The sequence below is a fragment of the Chrysochloris asiatica genome, unplaced genomic scaffold (assembly GCF_000296735.1).
Source record: "Chrysochloris asiatica unplaced genomic scaffold, ChrAsi1.0 scaffold00226, whole genome shotgun sequence".
NCBI lineage: Eukaryota > Metazoa > Chordata > Mammalia > Afrosoricida > Chrysochloridae > Chrysochloris > Chrysochloris asiatica.
In genome coordinates this window covers 501,476-518,551 of record NW_006408744.1, presented here as the reverse complement: position 1 = coordinate 518,551, position 17,076 = coordinate 501,476, and the positions used below count along the sequence as shown (strand labels likewise).

General features: G+C 43.0%; 1 protein-coding gene across 1 annotated transcript in view; it reads left to right on the top strand.

The window, feature by feature from the left end:
* CAMK1D (calcium/calmodulin-dependent protein kinase ID) overlaps positions 1-14,667 on the top strand; it is a 656,520-nt gene extending 641,853 nt beyond the window's left edge. Inside the window, exons 7-11 of the mRNA XM_006873161.1 lie at positions 2,047-2,159; positions 4,070-4,148; positions 9,706-9,793; positions 11,888-12,005; positions 14,549-14,667. Of these exons, the coding sequence (XP_006873223.1) occupies positions 2,047-2,159; positions 4,070-4,148; positions 9,706-9,793; positions 11,888-12,005; positions 14,549-14,667 (517 nt within the window). The remainder of the gene's footprint in view (positions 1-2,046; positions 2,160-4,069; positions 4,149-9,705; positions 9,794-11,887; positions 12,006-14,548) is intronic.
* Positions 14,668-17,076: the final 2,409 nt, after the last annotated feature.

The following is a 17,076-nucleotide window of genomic DNA, read 5'->3' as shown; positions in this document are numbered from 1 at the left end:
TTTCCTTGGACAGTGAAATATGCACTTGGTGGTTGCAGAAGCATTAAATCATGTTCATTTCACCAAAAGCATAAAATCTCTCAAAGTGAAAATTTCCAGGCACTTAGCCCCTAACTCAACCATTTGGAAATAGATCTGTTTGAATTGTATCAGCCCACAGAATGTCTCATAGACTTTGACAATGTCATCAACTGTTCCCCTCTGTAGCAGTGGCCTGGTGGTATTGAGTCTCAGGTAAGGAGGAACCTAAAGAATGATTGAACCGAGGTCACGCTTTCTAACCTCTATTAAATTTTCTCATTTGCCTACAGCCCAATCCCTCACAGGCCGGAGTCTATTGACTCCTGTTCATTTATTCTCATTACAAGGTCTCTAGGCCAGAGCTGTGTTTTGAGTAAATTTTGACTTTGTGGGAAGATGTAGTACTTACTTGGGAACAGAACTTGTTCTGTGGCTGCCACCCTCTGGGTTCTTCTGACCCCAGAGCAGCTTTCTGCCTGAGCTTATTGAATCAACCCCAGCTCTGTTGATCATGTAGAACTACAGCCTCAAGCCCACCCTTCCTGCTTTCTAGTCTCAGCCAGAGCCTGCCCTTGACCCCATGTGCCTCCTACATACACAAGGTCATTTCATAAGTCTTTATCCAGCTATAAAGCAATTGGAAGAGGGGAGCCACAGAACTACAGCATCTCAAAGCCAGAAAAAATATTAGAAAATTTTGACTCCAGCTTCCCCATTTTGGGATGAGGAAATTTGAACCCCCCACACCTGCACCACACCAGCCTAGAAAAACCCCAGAGGGCAGTTCATCTCTGTTCAGTGGGAGACGCTATGAGTTAAGGCTGACTCACTGATACCTAAAAGCAGCAAAAATGGCATCAAAAGTTGCATTCAAACTGAGAGCAGAACTTGAGTGAGACTCGGTGATTCTATGGAATGAATTGTATTTAATCTGAATTTCTACCCATATTAAGTTCGTCAGATGAATTAGTGGTTTGCATCAGCATCCTAAAATGATCTTTTTGAAAATCCACTCTACTATGGTTCTGGGATTGAAGCTGATGACAGTATCATAGTAGTTTAGTGTTATAATCTGTACTGACCCCTGCTGATACAGCATATTAACAGGCAAAACTGTTGCTGTCATTGTTTGCCATTGAGTTGATTCAAATTAATAGCAACCTTCGAGGATTGTGTAGAACTGCCCCCATAGGGTCTTGTAGGCTGTAATCTTTTCAGGAGCATATCACCAGGTTTTTTCTAACTAAGAGCCACTGGGTAAATTCAAATCACCACTTTCAGTTAACAACTAAGCATTTAGCCATTGTGCCACCAAGACTCCTTAGTGGGCAAGACTGTAAACCTTAAATACCCACCCTGGACATGGTAGAGTGATAATGTACAGATTTGGGTCACTATGGCAACAAAGTTGTAGAATTTTCTTTTCTTCCTAAGATGATTTTTGAAATAGAATGAACCTGGAAACATAAGTATGTATTGTGTTTAGTCTGTTTTCACCAACCCAACATATATTAGGTTGCACTTACAGAAAATGAGATCATAGCATTTATACAAACAAGGCTATTGGATAGGTTTTTAGGGTTTATTAGACTTTGTGGCCAATAATGTGCACAGAGTTAAGGTGAACATAAATATTTGTATTTATTTTTAATATTACCTGAGTTAGCCATTTCCGTTATTTGCTCAATCAGAATTTCACTTCTTTGCCACCCATGTTGTTGTTAAGTGCCATCAAGACAGTTCCGACCCATAGTGACCCTATGATAGGGTTCCCAAGGAACAGCTGGTGAGTTTGAACTACTGACCTTGTGGTTTGCAGTCAAGTGCTGATCTTACAGCTCCACACCAGGAGTCCATTGAATGTGTGTGGTTTGGGGGTTTTTTTTGTTTGTTTTTAGATATTTATGGCACATACAGTGCAAGTTTGTTTAATTCGATTGATTAAAGTCTTTTCCAGGCAAAAATCTAAACTCAGGACTTTTGATACAAAGTCATCTCAGATCTTGATACCATCTTGTTTTCCAGGCTCTGTGGCTACCCGCCTTTCTATGACGAAAATGACTCCAAACTCTTTGAACAGATTCTCAAGGCAGAATACGAGTTTGACTCCCCATACTGGGATGACATCTCCGACTCTGGTAAGTCTCCAGCAGCTCCCAGTGGGCAGACCCTGAGACTCCACAGCCAGACCAGTAGAACCTGGGGACTGGAGGTCAGAAGGACCCCAGAAGCTCCCAAAGAATCTTCATGAGCTATATATTGGACTTGACTCGACAGTTAAGGAAGGAGTGGGACTATCTGATTCGAGCCAGGCTGAGGGATGGGGGTTCACCAATCCACCCAGACCTGCTGTCAATGCTGCAGTAATGAAACGATATTGTGCTTGGTGTTGTTAAGTGCTGATGAGTCCATTCTGACTCACAGCGATCCTGTATAGGGTTTCCAAGGAGCAGCTGGTGGGTTTAAACTGCCGACCTTGTAGTTCAAAGCGACCTTGCCACCCAGTGCTTTATCTCACAGCGCCATGCTTACTGAGCCCTGTAATCAACTTCAAGTCCTGGTGTGGTGCTGTGGGTTAGTGTGATGGACTGCAAAGTCGGCTTGGACCAAAAGGCTGGAAGTTCAAGCTCACCAGGTGCTCCTCAAAAACCCTGTACAGGGTTGCTATTGGTCAGAACCAACTCAGTGGCACAACAGCAATTAACTTACTTACTCCTCAGGACACATTATCAGGTCGGTCTTGCTTTTATTGTCACCATCTGACAGATTAGGAAACTGAAGCACTGAAAAGTTAAATACCTTGACCAAAGTCACACAGCTAACAAGTGGTACAGCTGGGATTTGAACCTAAGTCCTTACTCTAGAGCTGACATCTTAGGTACTATGGCCACACTGCAGTGTTTCCTAGGAAGTTTGCCTTTTCTTCCTCAGGGATAAATGTCCAAACTGCTAAACATACCCGGCTTTCTACCTCAATCTTCTGAAAATCTGGGCCCAGAAGGAAGTTCTAAAGGCTAGCAAGAAAGTGCTGCATAAAAAGTACTTTACTTCTGAAGTAGGAAGTGCACTCTCATGGGGACAGAATATATAATCCTATAGACTTAGGGGACTGTAACTTGTCCCTCATGATCTCTGTGCCCTACTTTTGAGTTATTCCTCCTCCAAGCTGCCAAGCACAGCCCTCTTGCCTCAGCAGGAAAAATTCATTGTATTGTAATTTCCTGTTGGCTTATTTGTAACAGAATCAATGGGCTGCTGACCACTCATCGGTTAGTTTGTTACACTGTGGTGGCTTGTGTGTTCTTACGATGCTGGAAGCTAGGCTACTGATATTTTAAGTACCAGCAGGGTCACCCATGGTGAACAGGTTTCAGCAGAGCCTCCAGACTAGGGAAGAATGGTTTGGCTATCTACTTCCTAAAACTAGCCAATGAAAACCCTATGAGTCCTAACAGAGCATTGAGCGGTATGATGCTGTAAGACGAGCCAGAAGGCACAGTGGCCACAACAGACTGAGCATGCCACCATCATGAAGAGGGCACAGAACAGGGCATTGTTTCATTTTGTAGTACATGGGCTTACCACGAGTTGGAACGGACTAGACAAGTAGGCTGCAAAGACTACTCTTTGAAAGTTGATATCCCCAGAGCCTCACCCAGGACCTTATCTTTTGTTGAATCAGTGATGCCTAAAACATGTAGGGACTTCAACAAAACACAATCAACACATTAGGAAGTGGTGAACTCAGCCAGAGGCACATTGTTTCTAAGCTATTTTGTCTCTCCTCTGAACAGAAGATGTCACGGGTTGCTAAAGAGAGCTGGTGAGCTAACATCCGAGGTCTCACTGACTTGGGTCCCAAGCCTTGACCTCCCTTTCTCCCAAGTGCTGGTACAAACTGCCCCTGTGTCCTTGCACAGCAGGATCAGATGAAGGCTGGCTTCAGATTTTCCATGCGCACACACTCTTCTCAGCTACCTGGTGGTGTCCTATCAGCACATCTCAAGCTACAAACTCATTCCTTCTCTTGTGCTTTCTTTGTAAACAGCTAAAGACTTCATTCGGAATCTGATGGAGAAAGATCCAAATAAAAGATACACATGTGAGCAGGCAGCTCGGCACCCCTGGTAAGAAAAATCAACCAGTGTATAGACCATGTATCTAATGCCTTCCCAGAGTCAGCTGTCTCCTAGCTGTCCTTGACCGAAATCCCCAGGAAATAATTCCATCTCATTCTGACTGTGGGTCCTCTCCAGGATGACAGTTGACCCTTTTGTTCCTTCAGGACACAGTTTTTTGAATGCACTAATGAGAACTAGTCCTGGTGTGGTGCTGTGGATTAATGCACCAGACTGCAAAGCCATTTGAACTTCCAGGTTGGTGGTTCAAGCTCACCAGCTGCTCCTTGGAAACCCTATATAGAGTCGCTGTGGGTCCAAACCGACTCAATGGCACTTCACAACAACAATGAGAACTTAAGTGTGTAAAAAATAGCTGCAGTTCTTTCACTTTACAGAGAGTTTTGGGGGATATTTATAGTGAAGGTAATTTTCCACTGAGGCATTAAGATCGGAAATTATCCCTTGAGTTTATTACTCAGTAGTTAGATGAATTGAAGTTAATATTTTCTCTTTTCCCCTTTAAAGATGCATTTCCCCTTCGTGTTTCTTCAGCTCCAAAGAGATTGATTGATAGCTTGTGGCATTCTGCTCTATGTTTTCAGCAGTGTGCTTTAAACTACACCTTGTGTTTATGCTACTGACTAGTTCTGAATTGAGCTTTATTATCTACCACCTGTGACTTTGGGTTTATACTTCTCTGAGTGTCAATTATTTCTTCTTTCAAATGAGAATAACACTATGTAATGTACAGGGTTGATAGGAGGTATATTTGAGATAATGCCTACATAGGGCTTAGCACAATGCCTAATGTGCCAACATAATAAATGCGTAATTAATTAGATGGAGCAATTAGGCCTGATGATCCGCTTCCCAAAACATCAGCCATTGAAAACCCTTTGGAGTACAGTAGTACTTTGACACATATGGAATCACTATGCATCAGAATCAACTCGATAACAACTAGTTCTGGCGTTTATTAAAGCACTATGAGCATCCATATAGAAAGAAGTGCCAACAATGGCAAAATACCCAGTGTAATAAAACACAGATGCAATTTCTCTTGGAGTCATGAGAAATTACACCCAAGAGGCACTCTAGGAAACTGCCCCTATCCAGTTTACATCTGCTGGACCATTCATCCCCAATCTCATATGCTAGTTAAGCTTCCAGAGGAGGTCTACTTACAGGTAGTGACATTCCTCAGGGATGCAGTGTTCTGATTGGTCATAACGGCTGTTTTTTATTGAGCACTCATTATCTTCTAGGCACTTGATAATTGCTTTAAAATAGTATCGCATGTTTTCCTAGTAATTAACCCTATAAGGCAGGTTTCATCTCCTAGTTGGAGAAGAAGAGATGGAGTTAGGAAGGCAAAGCAATTTAGCTAAGATGACCCCGTAGCGAACAGCACAGCCAAGATTCCAGCCTTACACAGATCCTACCACTTAAACTCTTCACCAGTGTTCTCACAGAGAGCAAGCATTTGGGTGAGAAGAGAAGAATTTTCAGGAAAAGTAGGCAGTTTTGAGGTTTTATCATCTTGACATATGTATATGTATGTGGAGAAGTCCTGATAGCACAATATATATAAGCACTGGACTGTTAACCGAGATTGGATTCAAACTCACCTAGCGGCTCCATGGGAGGTAGGCCTAGTGTTCTGCTCCCATAAGATGACAGCAGAGAAAACCCTATGGGGCAGTTCTGCTGTGTCACTGGGCTCACTGTGAGTCAGAATCAACTCAGTGTCACCCAGCAACAGCGTGCGTGTGTATGTGTGTGTATAAATGGTTAAAATAGCAAACTTTTAGCTATGTCTATTTTACCATAATAAAGTGATATACATATTTATTATGACATATCTAAATGATACAGGTCTTGGGCAGAGCACTGGTGGGGTACAGTGAGACGAACACAGAGCTAAGATCATGCCCAACTTTCCAGCTTAAGGAACTGATGGAATGACTACACTGGGAGGAGACGCAGGTTTATGTAGAAGATAATGTTCATCTTTGGGCATGCCTTGTGTGAAGTCTTGGAATCGTCTAGATGAAGAGCTACTGGGAAGTTTGTTGTATAAGCCTTAAATCTCATATTGTAAGATTGACTAGCATTTGAAATGCACAAGCAAATGTCTTTTCACTTCAAACAGAGGTGGTTGGTATTTTGTTTTGTTTTGTTTTTTTAGTGCTTTGTAATTTTTACTGTGTATTTTAAAGTTCTAAAGAAGTCAAACATTGGGAAATTATAAAGATTAATATATTCAACTCAAGTGTCACATGCCTGCATTTATGATATGCTTATCTCATTTTTGTGTAATTGCCAGGCAAAGGAGAACATAGATTCAGCTGAGAGCTGGCAGAAAGTAGAAAACTCATGCCAGTGATGCATAGCCTTATCAGCATCACTCTTCTGGAAGCTGTGGTCTTGGTATATCAGTTACAGTCAGAGAACATCATCTGTAACTGGACATTTGTCCTTTCTGTTTAATCAGGGCCACTTAGAGCTAGGAGAAACCCAAACACTAACCAAATCCATTGCTACTGAGTCAATTCTAACTCAGAGTAGACCGTAGGACAGAGTCGAGTACCCCATAGACTTCACAAGGCTTGAATCTTTACAGAAGCAGACTGCCTTCCATTTTCCTGTGGAGTAGTGATAGTTTGAACTCCTAACCATCCAGTTAGCAGCTAAGCACTGAACCACTGTACCACCAGAGTTTGTAGACACCTTTCCTTAGCCTCCAGACAGAGCACTCCAGGGAGAAGAGTTTTTTTCAAGGCTCCCCTAGTAGAAAGCAACCAGCCCCTCCTGCCTCATGTTCCCCAAGCCTCTTTCTGTTGTGTTACATGGTAAGGAAGAAACCAGCTGCCAAAGAGCAGGGTGAGAGCCCATTCAGGATGTTTTTAATTCACGTTAAGGTCCTCTGTCTGAAGCTCTGAACCTCTGTCTTCCGCGTCATTGATAAGAACACTAAAGTGGTAGCACTGAGCTTCAGGATCCTGGTTGCACTTAAACAGCTCCAAGCTTTACAGTGAGCAAACAGGGCTCCAGGTGGGAACAGTGTACACCTTCCAGGCTAGGAGGTGGCTCTGCAGCCTCTCCTGAATATTCTCTGAGACCCAGCCATTCTCCTGGGCTCCATCCACAGAATAGTTTTTAGAACAGTTGGAAAGATGGAAAAGCTGGGAGTTCTGGTTGCCCATGGGAGTTGTGCAGTAGCCCAGGACATTGGTGATGCCCACAGGCCCCACCAAGCCTATCTTGAGCAAGTGGTTGGAGAAAACCATGACCAGAGCTGCGCACATGGAGCAGACGGTATGCAGAGAGCCAAACAAGAAAGTGATGATCTGTCGTAAGGCCTCAAAAGAGTGTGATGTCTATGAATGCCATCTACATTATTGTTGTTGTTGTTGTTGTTGTTAGGTGCTGTTGAGTCTATTCCAACTCCTGATGATCCCATGTGACAGAATAGATCTGCCCCATAGAATTTTCTAGACTGTAATCTCTATGGGCACTGTAGGATAAACACTGGACTGCTAACCACAAGGTCAGTTGTTCAAACCCTTGAAAAATCCTATGCAGGGATGCTGTGAGTCAAAATTTACTTGACAGCACTTAACAACAACAACAATCTTAATGGAAGCAGACGGTATTGTTGTTGTTATTAAGCACCGTCAAGGCAGTTCTGACACATAGCGACCCTGTATATGTATTTCCAAGGAGCAGCTTGTGAGCTTGAACCACCAACCTTGCAGTTCAAACTGTGTTATTGGAAATAGAATTGATTCTCCACAGTAATTTCCTAGGGACATGTGGAATGGACACGTATTTTCATCCTTGCTGGGAAAAAGAGCAGAGTGTATTTAAGGAGTGAGTCCTGGTGTGGCACTGTGAGTAATGCATTGGACTGCAAGGTCAGCTTGAACTGCAAGGTCAGAAGTTCAAGCTCACCAGTAGCTCCTCCGAAACCCTACACAAGGCCACTATGAGTTGAAACCCACTCAACAGCATGTAACAACAATATTTATGGAGGAGTTACTAGAACTTTTAGTCTGTATTCTAAACTCAGCTCCAGCAGGTTAAATGCTTGGTCCATCAACGGTTTCCCCAGTTCTATAGTGAAAGGCTGGCTGGGTGGGACAATATGCTTTATTCAGGTATAATTTGTTGTCTGAATAAGCCCTAAGCATTTCCTTTCACTTCATAGAGCAGTTGGAAGTAACAGTCTGAGGCATCCAGGCTGTTTCATGCCAGGGCAGTCTGAGTCTGGGAACTGAAAGGTTTCCCACTTGCCAGTCACCTTCTAGCCAGGGAGGGTGTGGAGAATCTCTGGCTTCTGAAGCTTAACTTTTCTCAGATTCAAGAAACTATTTTCTAGGCGTCCATGAACATAAGAGTGTGGTGCTAAAGAAAGGGAAAATGGAAGGGTCAAAGTTCAGAAGAGGCTGAAATTGGGAAGGCCAAGTGGTTGAGCACAGAGGGAAGATGATGTTTAGTTTGGAAAGGGTATTTGGGAGAGAAAAATGATCTGTGTGTTGACTTTGAGATAATGAGGAAGCCTGGAGATTGGAAGTCACGAGGGAGAAGTGGGAGGTGTAAGATTTGAAAGACAGAAAGATAAAAACATTATGGGGGATGGTAGAGAAGGAGGGAATAATAGGATAAGGTGAGACCTCCCCTAAGGAAAGGAAGGCAAGAGCAAATGCCAAGCCTAAAGCAAAAGCAAGAACTAAACAAGTTTTGCTCAGTAATATCAAGGATGCAGCCAAAACTAGACTGGACCAAGTCCGTCCTTGTGTTGTTGTTGGTAAGTGCCATCAAGTAGGTCCTGACACATTGTGATCCTGTATAGGGTTTCCAAGGAGCAGCTGATAAGCTTGAACCACAAACCTTGCAGTTCAAACCAATTTTGCAGTCCAGCGCATTAACCCCTTTCCAGGCTCAAGAGAAGGTGAGACGGGCATACGAGAGAGGGGTCAGTTCATCTGGGAAGGAGTCAAATGAAGCTGTTAGCCCAGAGCTGTGACCGGACTCCATCAGGAAGAGGTACTAGTGAGGGCTGAGAGTAGGGGCCTTGAGTGCAACTGAGCTGGGAAGCAGGGTCTGAGTAGGGGTCCAGTCTGGTGGTCAGGCCAAACAAGGAACAAGTTTGAGACCACAGAGATGAAGTGTTGCTGGCAGAAAGCTGATGTGGAAGGAGAATGAAAAACTGCATTCTGGTTGCATTGTCATCATGGATTCTGATGTTGCAGAAATTGGGATGGAAAAGAAATGGAAGACACACAATGATAGTCTACCAGGAAGATGCTGGGGGTGCTGGGGAGGGTGTAGAAGGTGGAATAGGACTTTAGTAAAAATTTGATGAATTTAAACCCCAGTAGTGGGTGACAGCAGATTATGTGGGCTTTGAGAAGAGCCATAGGTTGAAATGAACCACTTTGAAGGGACAGTGGCCAGCCACTGTGTCATGAGCCTGAAGAAGGGGGTAGGAAAGTGACTTGGGACCCCATGTCAGAACCCCTAGAGAAACACACTGATGAAGCATCTCTGCTTGTTCCAGGATTGCTGGTGACACGGCCCTCAACAAAAACATTCATGAGTCTGTCAGTGCCCAGATCCGGAAGAACTTCGCAAAAAGCAAATGGAGAGTAAGTCTTGTGCTTATTAAATTCTCATTGAGTGTAACCACTCTCATGAAACTTGCTCTACAAGTTGAGTCTTTCTTATTTAAAAAGGTTATCATCACTTGAGTAGGGGCCCTGGTAGCACAGTGGTTAAGCACCCAGCTGATAACCAAAAGGTTGGCAGTTTGAACCCACAGACTGTTCTTTGGGAGAAACATGTGGCAGTCTGGTTCCTTAAAGATTTACAGCCTTAGAAATTCTATGGGGCAGTTCTCCTCTGTCCTACCATGTCACTATGTTGTTGTTGTTGTTGTTAAGTGCCATCGAGTCGGGTCCGACCCATAGCGACCCTGTACAGGGTTTCCGAGGGTGTAAATCTTTGTCACTATAGGGTCACTTTAATCAAAATTAACTTGACAGCAATGGGTGTTTTATCATTTGTGTTGGGATTCACTCCCCCAGCACCTCATTGAAATAAATGTGCTAATCTTAACCAATAAAGAACTGATTCGAGTATCATGGAGGGGAAGGGTTAAAGTATGTAATTCAAAAACAGCAATACTGCCAACTTTTTTTGTTTATTATTTCTCATATACCATGAACATCCATGTATTTTTCATTTTGCTGGCACATTGACTAGACAACCTCATTAAAGAAGTACTATGAGATTGAAAAAAAGGAGCTTTGGTAGCTTAGTGGCTATGAGTTGGGCTGCTAACCTCAAGGTCAACAGTTTGAAACTACCGGTCATTCCACAGGACAAAGACGAGGCTGTCTGCTCCCTTAAAGGTGTACAACCTTGGAATAAGCCCTAAGCATTTCCTATGCAAGGTTGCTGTGAGTCAAAACCGACTCCACGACACACTACCACCACCATGAGGAAAAAGGGATTTCCTGGGCGATGCAAATGTTTAGCACTTGGTTGCTACCCGAAAAGTTTGACGTTCAAGTCCACCCAGAGGCATCTAGGAAGAAAGCCGTGGCAATCTACTTCTGAAAAAGCAGCCACTAAAAACCCCGATGGAGCACAGTTCTACTCTGACACATAGGAGTCAAAATGAGTTGGAACATTTTTGAGGGGAAAAACAAAATGAAACAGGAAATCTGATTTTAACTCATCAGTATTTTCTGGTAAACATATGATGTACTTAAACCACTGAGGTTTTCATAACCAGCAATTGGTACCTAAACTGAATTCTAATCAATGTGAGTAATTAAGAGCTAGCTGTTTTGCCACAAAACCCAACAGTCTATACAGAAACAAATTAATTCCACTGACCTAGTTTATTAAAAAAAAATGGGTCCTTTGTATGCAGTGGTTAAGTACTCAGCTACTAACTAAAATGTCTGCAGTTCATTCACATCGACTCAGTGGCTTTATAAGAGAAAAGACCCAGTGATCTCTTCCTCGAAGAATTATTGTTGTTAAGTGCCATCAGGTTAGTTCCAACTCAAAGCGACCCTGTATGGGGCTTCCAAGGCTGGAAATCTTTGCGAGACTAGAAAGCCTCATCTTTCACCTGTGTAGTGACTGGTGGGCTTGAACCGCCAACCTTGTGATGCAAAGTCCAGTGCTTATCCTACAGAACCAGAGTGCTCCCACTGTAAAGATTACAGCCTTAGGAAACCCCGTGGGGTGGTTCTACTCTGTCATATAGAATCGCTGTGAGTTGGAATCAACTAAACAGCGCATAGCGAAACAATTTAATTTCAAAGACTTGTTATTAGTTAGAACAGAAACACCAATAATAGAATAATAAAAATGATTTTATAAAATGTCATATTTTAAGATGGTATAATATGCCTTTTATTATAAATGTCTATTCTCTTACATCATGGAGAGAATTGGTGTACCTATCTTTATTGATTATCTATATTCATTATATCAGAAGAAAAAATATTTTTTACTTTTCAGAATATATTTTGATGGGAGTGTCAAATAGATGAGTATACTTTTGGAAGAACAATCAGTGTTTCCTTTGTAGAAGCATCAGGAGAATGTTGAAGAGGTTGAAAATGCTTAATTAATGGGAAAAATAATAAGACATAGTCTGAGTCTTTTCTAATTAGCTGGAATATTGTGTCTACTTTTTTGTTTGCTTGTTTCTTGAATTTCAGCAAGCATTTAACGCCACGGCGGTCGTGAGGCATATGAGAAAACTGCATCTTGGCAGCAGCCTGGACAGTTCAAATGCAAGTGTTTCAAGCAACCTCAGTTTGGCCAGCCAAAAAGATTGTGCGTATGTAGCAAAATCAGAATTCTTCAGCCGGCATTCAAGAACATTCTGGGGTTGGGAGGAGGAAACTATCATTTGCTGAGAGATAAATGTCAGTACTTTTTCCCATTTAATACTCAAAACAGCACTGAATATGGGTATCATTATTTCCATTTATAGATGTGAAATCCATTCACAGACAAGTGCTTTCTGATATACCACACACATGCCTGGCCCTGATTGACTTCTCACTGTTTAGTTACTCTTACAGATGGAGGACACCATAGCAAAGACTCTGGACAACCTGAACCCATCAACTTCTAGTAGTTTTGTTTTGCTGAGATAATCATTTGAGCTAATGTATATGAAATGTATTGGCTTCACAATACAGCAAATGGGGTGGCCTTTTATTATCCTTCCTTTCTGCACTGCATGTCACACTAATGATGAGTATGTGACACTCTACCACGCCCTTCCTGATGTCTCTCTCACTCTTCACATTTATCTCAGTGCGAACTGAGACCATTCCAGTGGCTCTTCTCCACTTCAGATCTGTTGCCTTGATCTTCTCCCATCAACCCAAGCTCTCCCTAACACTGAGCAGTTTTTCAGCTTTTCCCAGCTGTATGAGTGCCCTAGAGCTGTGGTAACAAAATATCACAATCTGAGTGGCTTTAAACAAATTTATTCTCTGACATTCCAAAGTCAAGGTGTTTTCATGGCCAGGCCCCTTTGAAGGGCCTGTAGAAGAATCCTTCTTTGCCTGTTCCTAGTGTCTAGTGTTACCAGCCATTCTTGGCTTGCCTTACCATGTAGCTCCATGACTCCAGTCTCTGCCTCCGTCCTCACATGGGGTTCTCCCCTATCTGTGTGTTCTCATTTTCCCCTTCTTATTAGATCTGGGACCTGACTAAATCCAATGTAACCTCACTTTAACTTGATTACATTTATAAAGACCCTATTTCTAAATAAGGTCACATGCAGAGTTTCCAGGTGGACATGAAGTTTGGGGGGACACTGTTGGTTCCACTCTGCCAGGGTATTATACTCCTTTCCATTTGGCTCAGAAAAATGGTTCCTTTCTTCTCTAAATAGTCATGCCATGTCATTCAGGGATGTCCTGCCTCTAAATTTTCTTAAGAAATATCCGTAAACTATCACAGGCATGTTGTACACTATTGTAGTCATGCTTGGATTTCAATATGAATCCCTTCCACCTGCTGGTCAAAGGGAACCTCACAATGGATTATTTGTTAGAAGATTAAAAAAAAAAAAAAAAAGTCTCTGACAGCTAAGCCCCTCTAAATAATTCATGGAGCACTTCATGTCTGAGTCTACAAAGTTCGCTGGGGGAAAGGCACTGCTGAAGCTAACAGACAGTTGAGCCATCTCACATTGAGGCCTTCTGAGGCAACCCATCTGCTGGGAGAAAACTGTCTACAACTTGTAAGGAGATTTATAGGCGAGAGGGCTGCTGAGTTCACACAGGATAGGTGAGCATCCGCATGTCAAAGTCCTGCCTCTGTGGCACAAAACACTTTTTACCCAAGAATGTAGACAACACACTGACGAGGAGTCAGGTTACTTCTTCATTGTGCAGATACTTACTTCACAGAGCTGTTGTGAGAAATAATAAGTAGGATGCTGTTGGATAACTACTGGACTGCTAACCACAAGGCCAACAGTTCAAACTCACCGGTTGCTCCTTGGAACCCCTATGCAGGGTCCCTATGAGTTGGAATGGAACAGACTCCATGGCACTTAACAACAACAACATGCTTCTCATACTGATAGTATATATTCCACGCCCAGCTCAGTAGCTGGTAAATTCTTAATGGAACCTACTTTATTATGGTATCTTAAGCCATGTAGTTTCCTAATACAAAAGCAGTTATAATTATTATAGTGGAAAAAGGAGATGAGATGTAGATCTAAGGACAACGCATTTTGATGTCAGTGTTTTCCCATGAGTAAGTGCCTTCATTTCGTAAGACGTCCATAATTAAAACTCCCACAAGTGGGTAACTTTAAAGAACAGAAATTTATTTCCTAGTTCTAGAAGCTAGAAGTCCAAATTCAGGACAGTGGGAGACCTAGGTTCTGTGTGTGTGTGTGTGTGTGTGCTTCTCTGGTATGAAAGTCTTGTCTCTTTCCAAGTCTGTAGCCCTGGGCATTTTCTGGCTTTCCTTGACTGCTTATAAATGTATCCTCACATGGCATCTGTCTGTGTCTCCCCATCTGTATCTTATTCTACTCTTGTTATAAGACACTGCTCAAAAGGGATTAAGTTTAGGACTCACCCTATCCAGTATGTCCTCATTAACTTAGCAAAACGAACCCCCAAACAGATACGTTGGTTAGCACTTGAACATAATCTTTTGGGGGGACACAATTCAATTTAAAACAGTAGGCAAAAATTTAGAATCAAGTGTGTGAAGTTTGGCCCCTCACAAACCCAGCCCATCTGATACCCTTGCAGTGGGAAAGGACAGTTGGGTTTTTTCTCTGTCCACAGAAACCTTTCTGAAGTTTTGACCCCCTTGTGTCTCCTGTTCTCCTCCAGGCCTGGCATCCTCTACCCTCTGTAGTTTCATTTCCTCCTCCTCGGGGGTCTCAGGAGTTGGAACTGAGCGGAGACCCAGGCCCACCACTGTGACGACGGTGCATACTGGCAGCAAGTGACTGGCTCTGGATGCGGGGCCCAGGGGGCAGGGCCTCAGAGGGTCCCAAGGGGTGGGGCCTGGGGGTGGGGCCTCGGGAGGGGCCTGGGAATGGGTGCCACCAAGGCCACCAGTGCCAAGAACCCCTCCACCGTGATCTCACCTAGCATGGTGCACCTTCCTGCACAGGACTGGAAGACAGAAGATTTTTTATGGCCATATTTTATACTGCAATTCTGAAGTGTTCATTTCTCACAAACTGTACTGACTCAAGGGGAGCTGATTTAATAGGATCTGGTGCTGTATAGCGGAATCTTGCAAAGCTCTAACTGAACGGATCTTCTTACTCTTCACCCCAACTCCCTATCATTTTCCACTCTTCTCACTCTAGGTAACCATCTCTGTTGTAATTTTTTTCATTAATGACAAAAAAAAGGCTTCAACTGGATTATTTAAATATTGGTAAATATTGTGCATTAGGCTGTTTCTTTTATTTCCTTTTCTTTAAAGCAGTATGTCCTTTCTAGCTATATCACCTCTATCTTTTGTCTTTCAGTAAGTAGGGATTTCTGTTAACCCTTTACAAAGATTTTTTTTTTCCTCTAAGGGAAATTTAAAGGTATTTTTTAAAAAATTCTAATAAGAGGATTGAGCCTCTTTCTCCAAGGCTAAGAGTGCACTTTACTTCTATTAATTCTCTTTTCCTCCCTTCTCCTTTGTGGGAGATCCTCTAAAAAGCCCTTTCTAGCAACTTCTCCAGAAAACCTCCAAATTAGCTAGAGAACCTCAGGACAGCAAGTCATCCATGGTCAGAAATAAACTTGCACCCAGAGACCCTGGACTAAACTCTACAAGCTGACCTTCTTTACCCACAAAACAAAGATTCCAGAGCCTCCTTTACAAAAGCAACAACTCACCATTTTGTTTAATGGGAACTTCTGGCACACTGCTCAGGAGGGTTGGGTAACACAGGTGAAAATTCTGCTCTCAGTCTATGCAGTCTTAAAATTAACCTCTCTCTCGCTTTTTTAAAATGTGTGTCTAACCGAACAAAATAGCCTCCAACTCATAACAAGTTTTGTTTTGTTTTTTGTTTCCCCTCCAAATGCTTGCCCTTTTCTTAATATGAATGCTATCTGAGTGGGGAGGGCAGTGTTTTTGGAGGAGAATTCATTTGTCTAGAGTGATAAGGAAAGGCGACCTGCCAAGCAAGCAGGACTTCACCAGGCCCAGATGGGCTTGAAAGCCTGTCCTGTGAGCAGAGGAATATGAAAACCAAAAATCTGTGGTGGTAGGGTGTCTAGCCTAGGACTGGAGGGTTTACTGGGGGACTGGATTTGCACTGTGAAAACCAGGAAAGTTCTAAGCAAATTAGACCAGGTCACAGATAGTGTGTGGATATAGCAGGTGCAGTGTGAAACTCTGGGTTAAACCACTTTTTAAGGAGATTTCAAGGATGAACTCTTGTCGAGTCAAGCAGGTAACTCCAGGTGCCAGCTTTCCAAAGCCCTCCCTTGGCTCTCTGCCCCAGCATGGTCCTCGAGCCCATCCAGACTGGGCCTGAAATTCACACAGCCTGGAGCCTGCTGAGGGTCCCCAGAGCTCTACCCAATGCTGCAATGACAATCCTGAAACGGAACTTCCCTGGCTCTTGTCCCTGTACCCTTCTCCTCCAGGTAGACAGACTCCGCAGGTCCTACAAGGTCACACAATCTTTGTCACTTCCATGTCTTTGCATATGTCCATGCCAAAATTTTCATTACTATCCCCATCCCTACCCCATTGCACACACAGTGGTATTAGGTTCAGCAACTGTAATGTGTATAATGACAGGTATGTGTATGAGAGCCACTGGAAGATGGGCAGCTGGTCTAACACTGCCCCACACTTGTTAGAGGCACACAGGCACTCGGCAGGAATAAATTTTGCTTGGAGTTTGCCACACATACACGGTGGTGGTAATGTGCTGTGGAGTTGGTTCTGATTCACAGTGACCCTGTACAGGGTTTCTGAGGCTGTAAATCCTTATGGGAACAGAAAGCCTCATCTTTCTCCCATAGAACTGCTGATAGTTTCGAACTGCTAACCTTAAGGTTAGCAGCCCAACTCGTAACCATTATGCTACCAGAGTTTCTTCCACACATGTGTACAGGGGCGGAGGAGACAAGCTGTTGCTTTTGGAAATGTGTAAAAAGTCTGGACAAGAGGCCCAGCGAATAAGCACACATCACCAAAGTTGGTTATGCATCAACCCCACCACCACCACCTTCAGAAGGACAATGACATGAATACTGTAAGCCATATTTGAGAAAATAATTTGAGACGACTGCTGTATCTCTACAGAAGGTTCACTAAAATATCTCTTAGTAACAAACATAATGGAAGCATTCAAGATTATAAAGTACAAGAGAGAAAAAGTGCCGATAGAAAG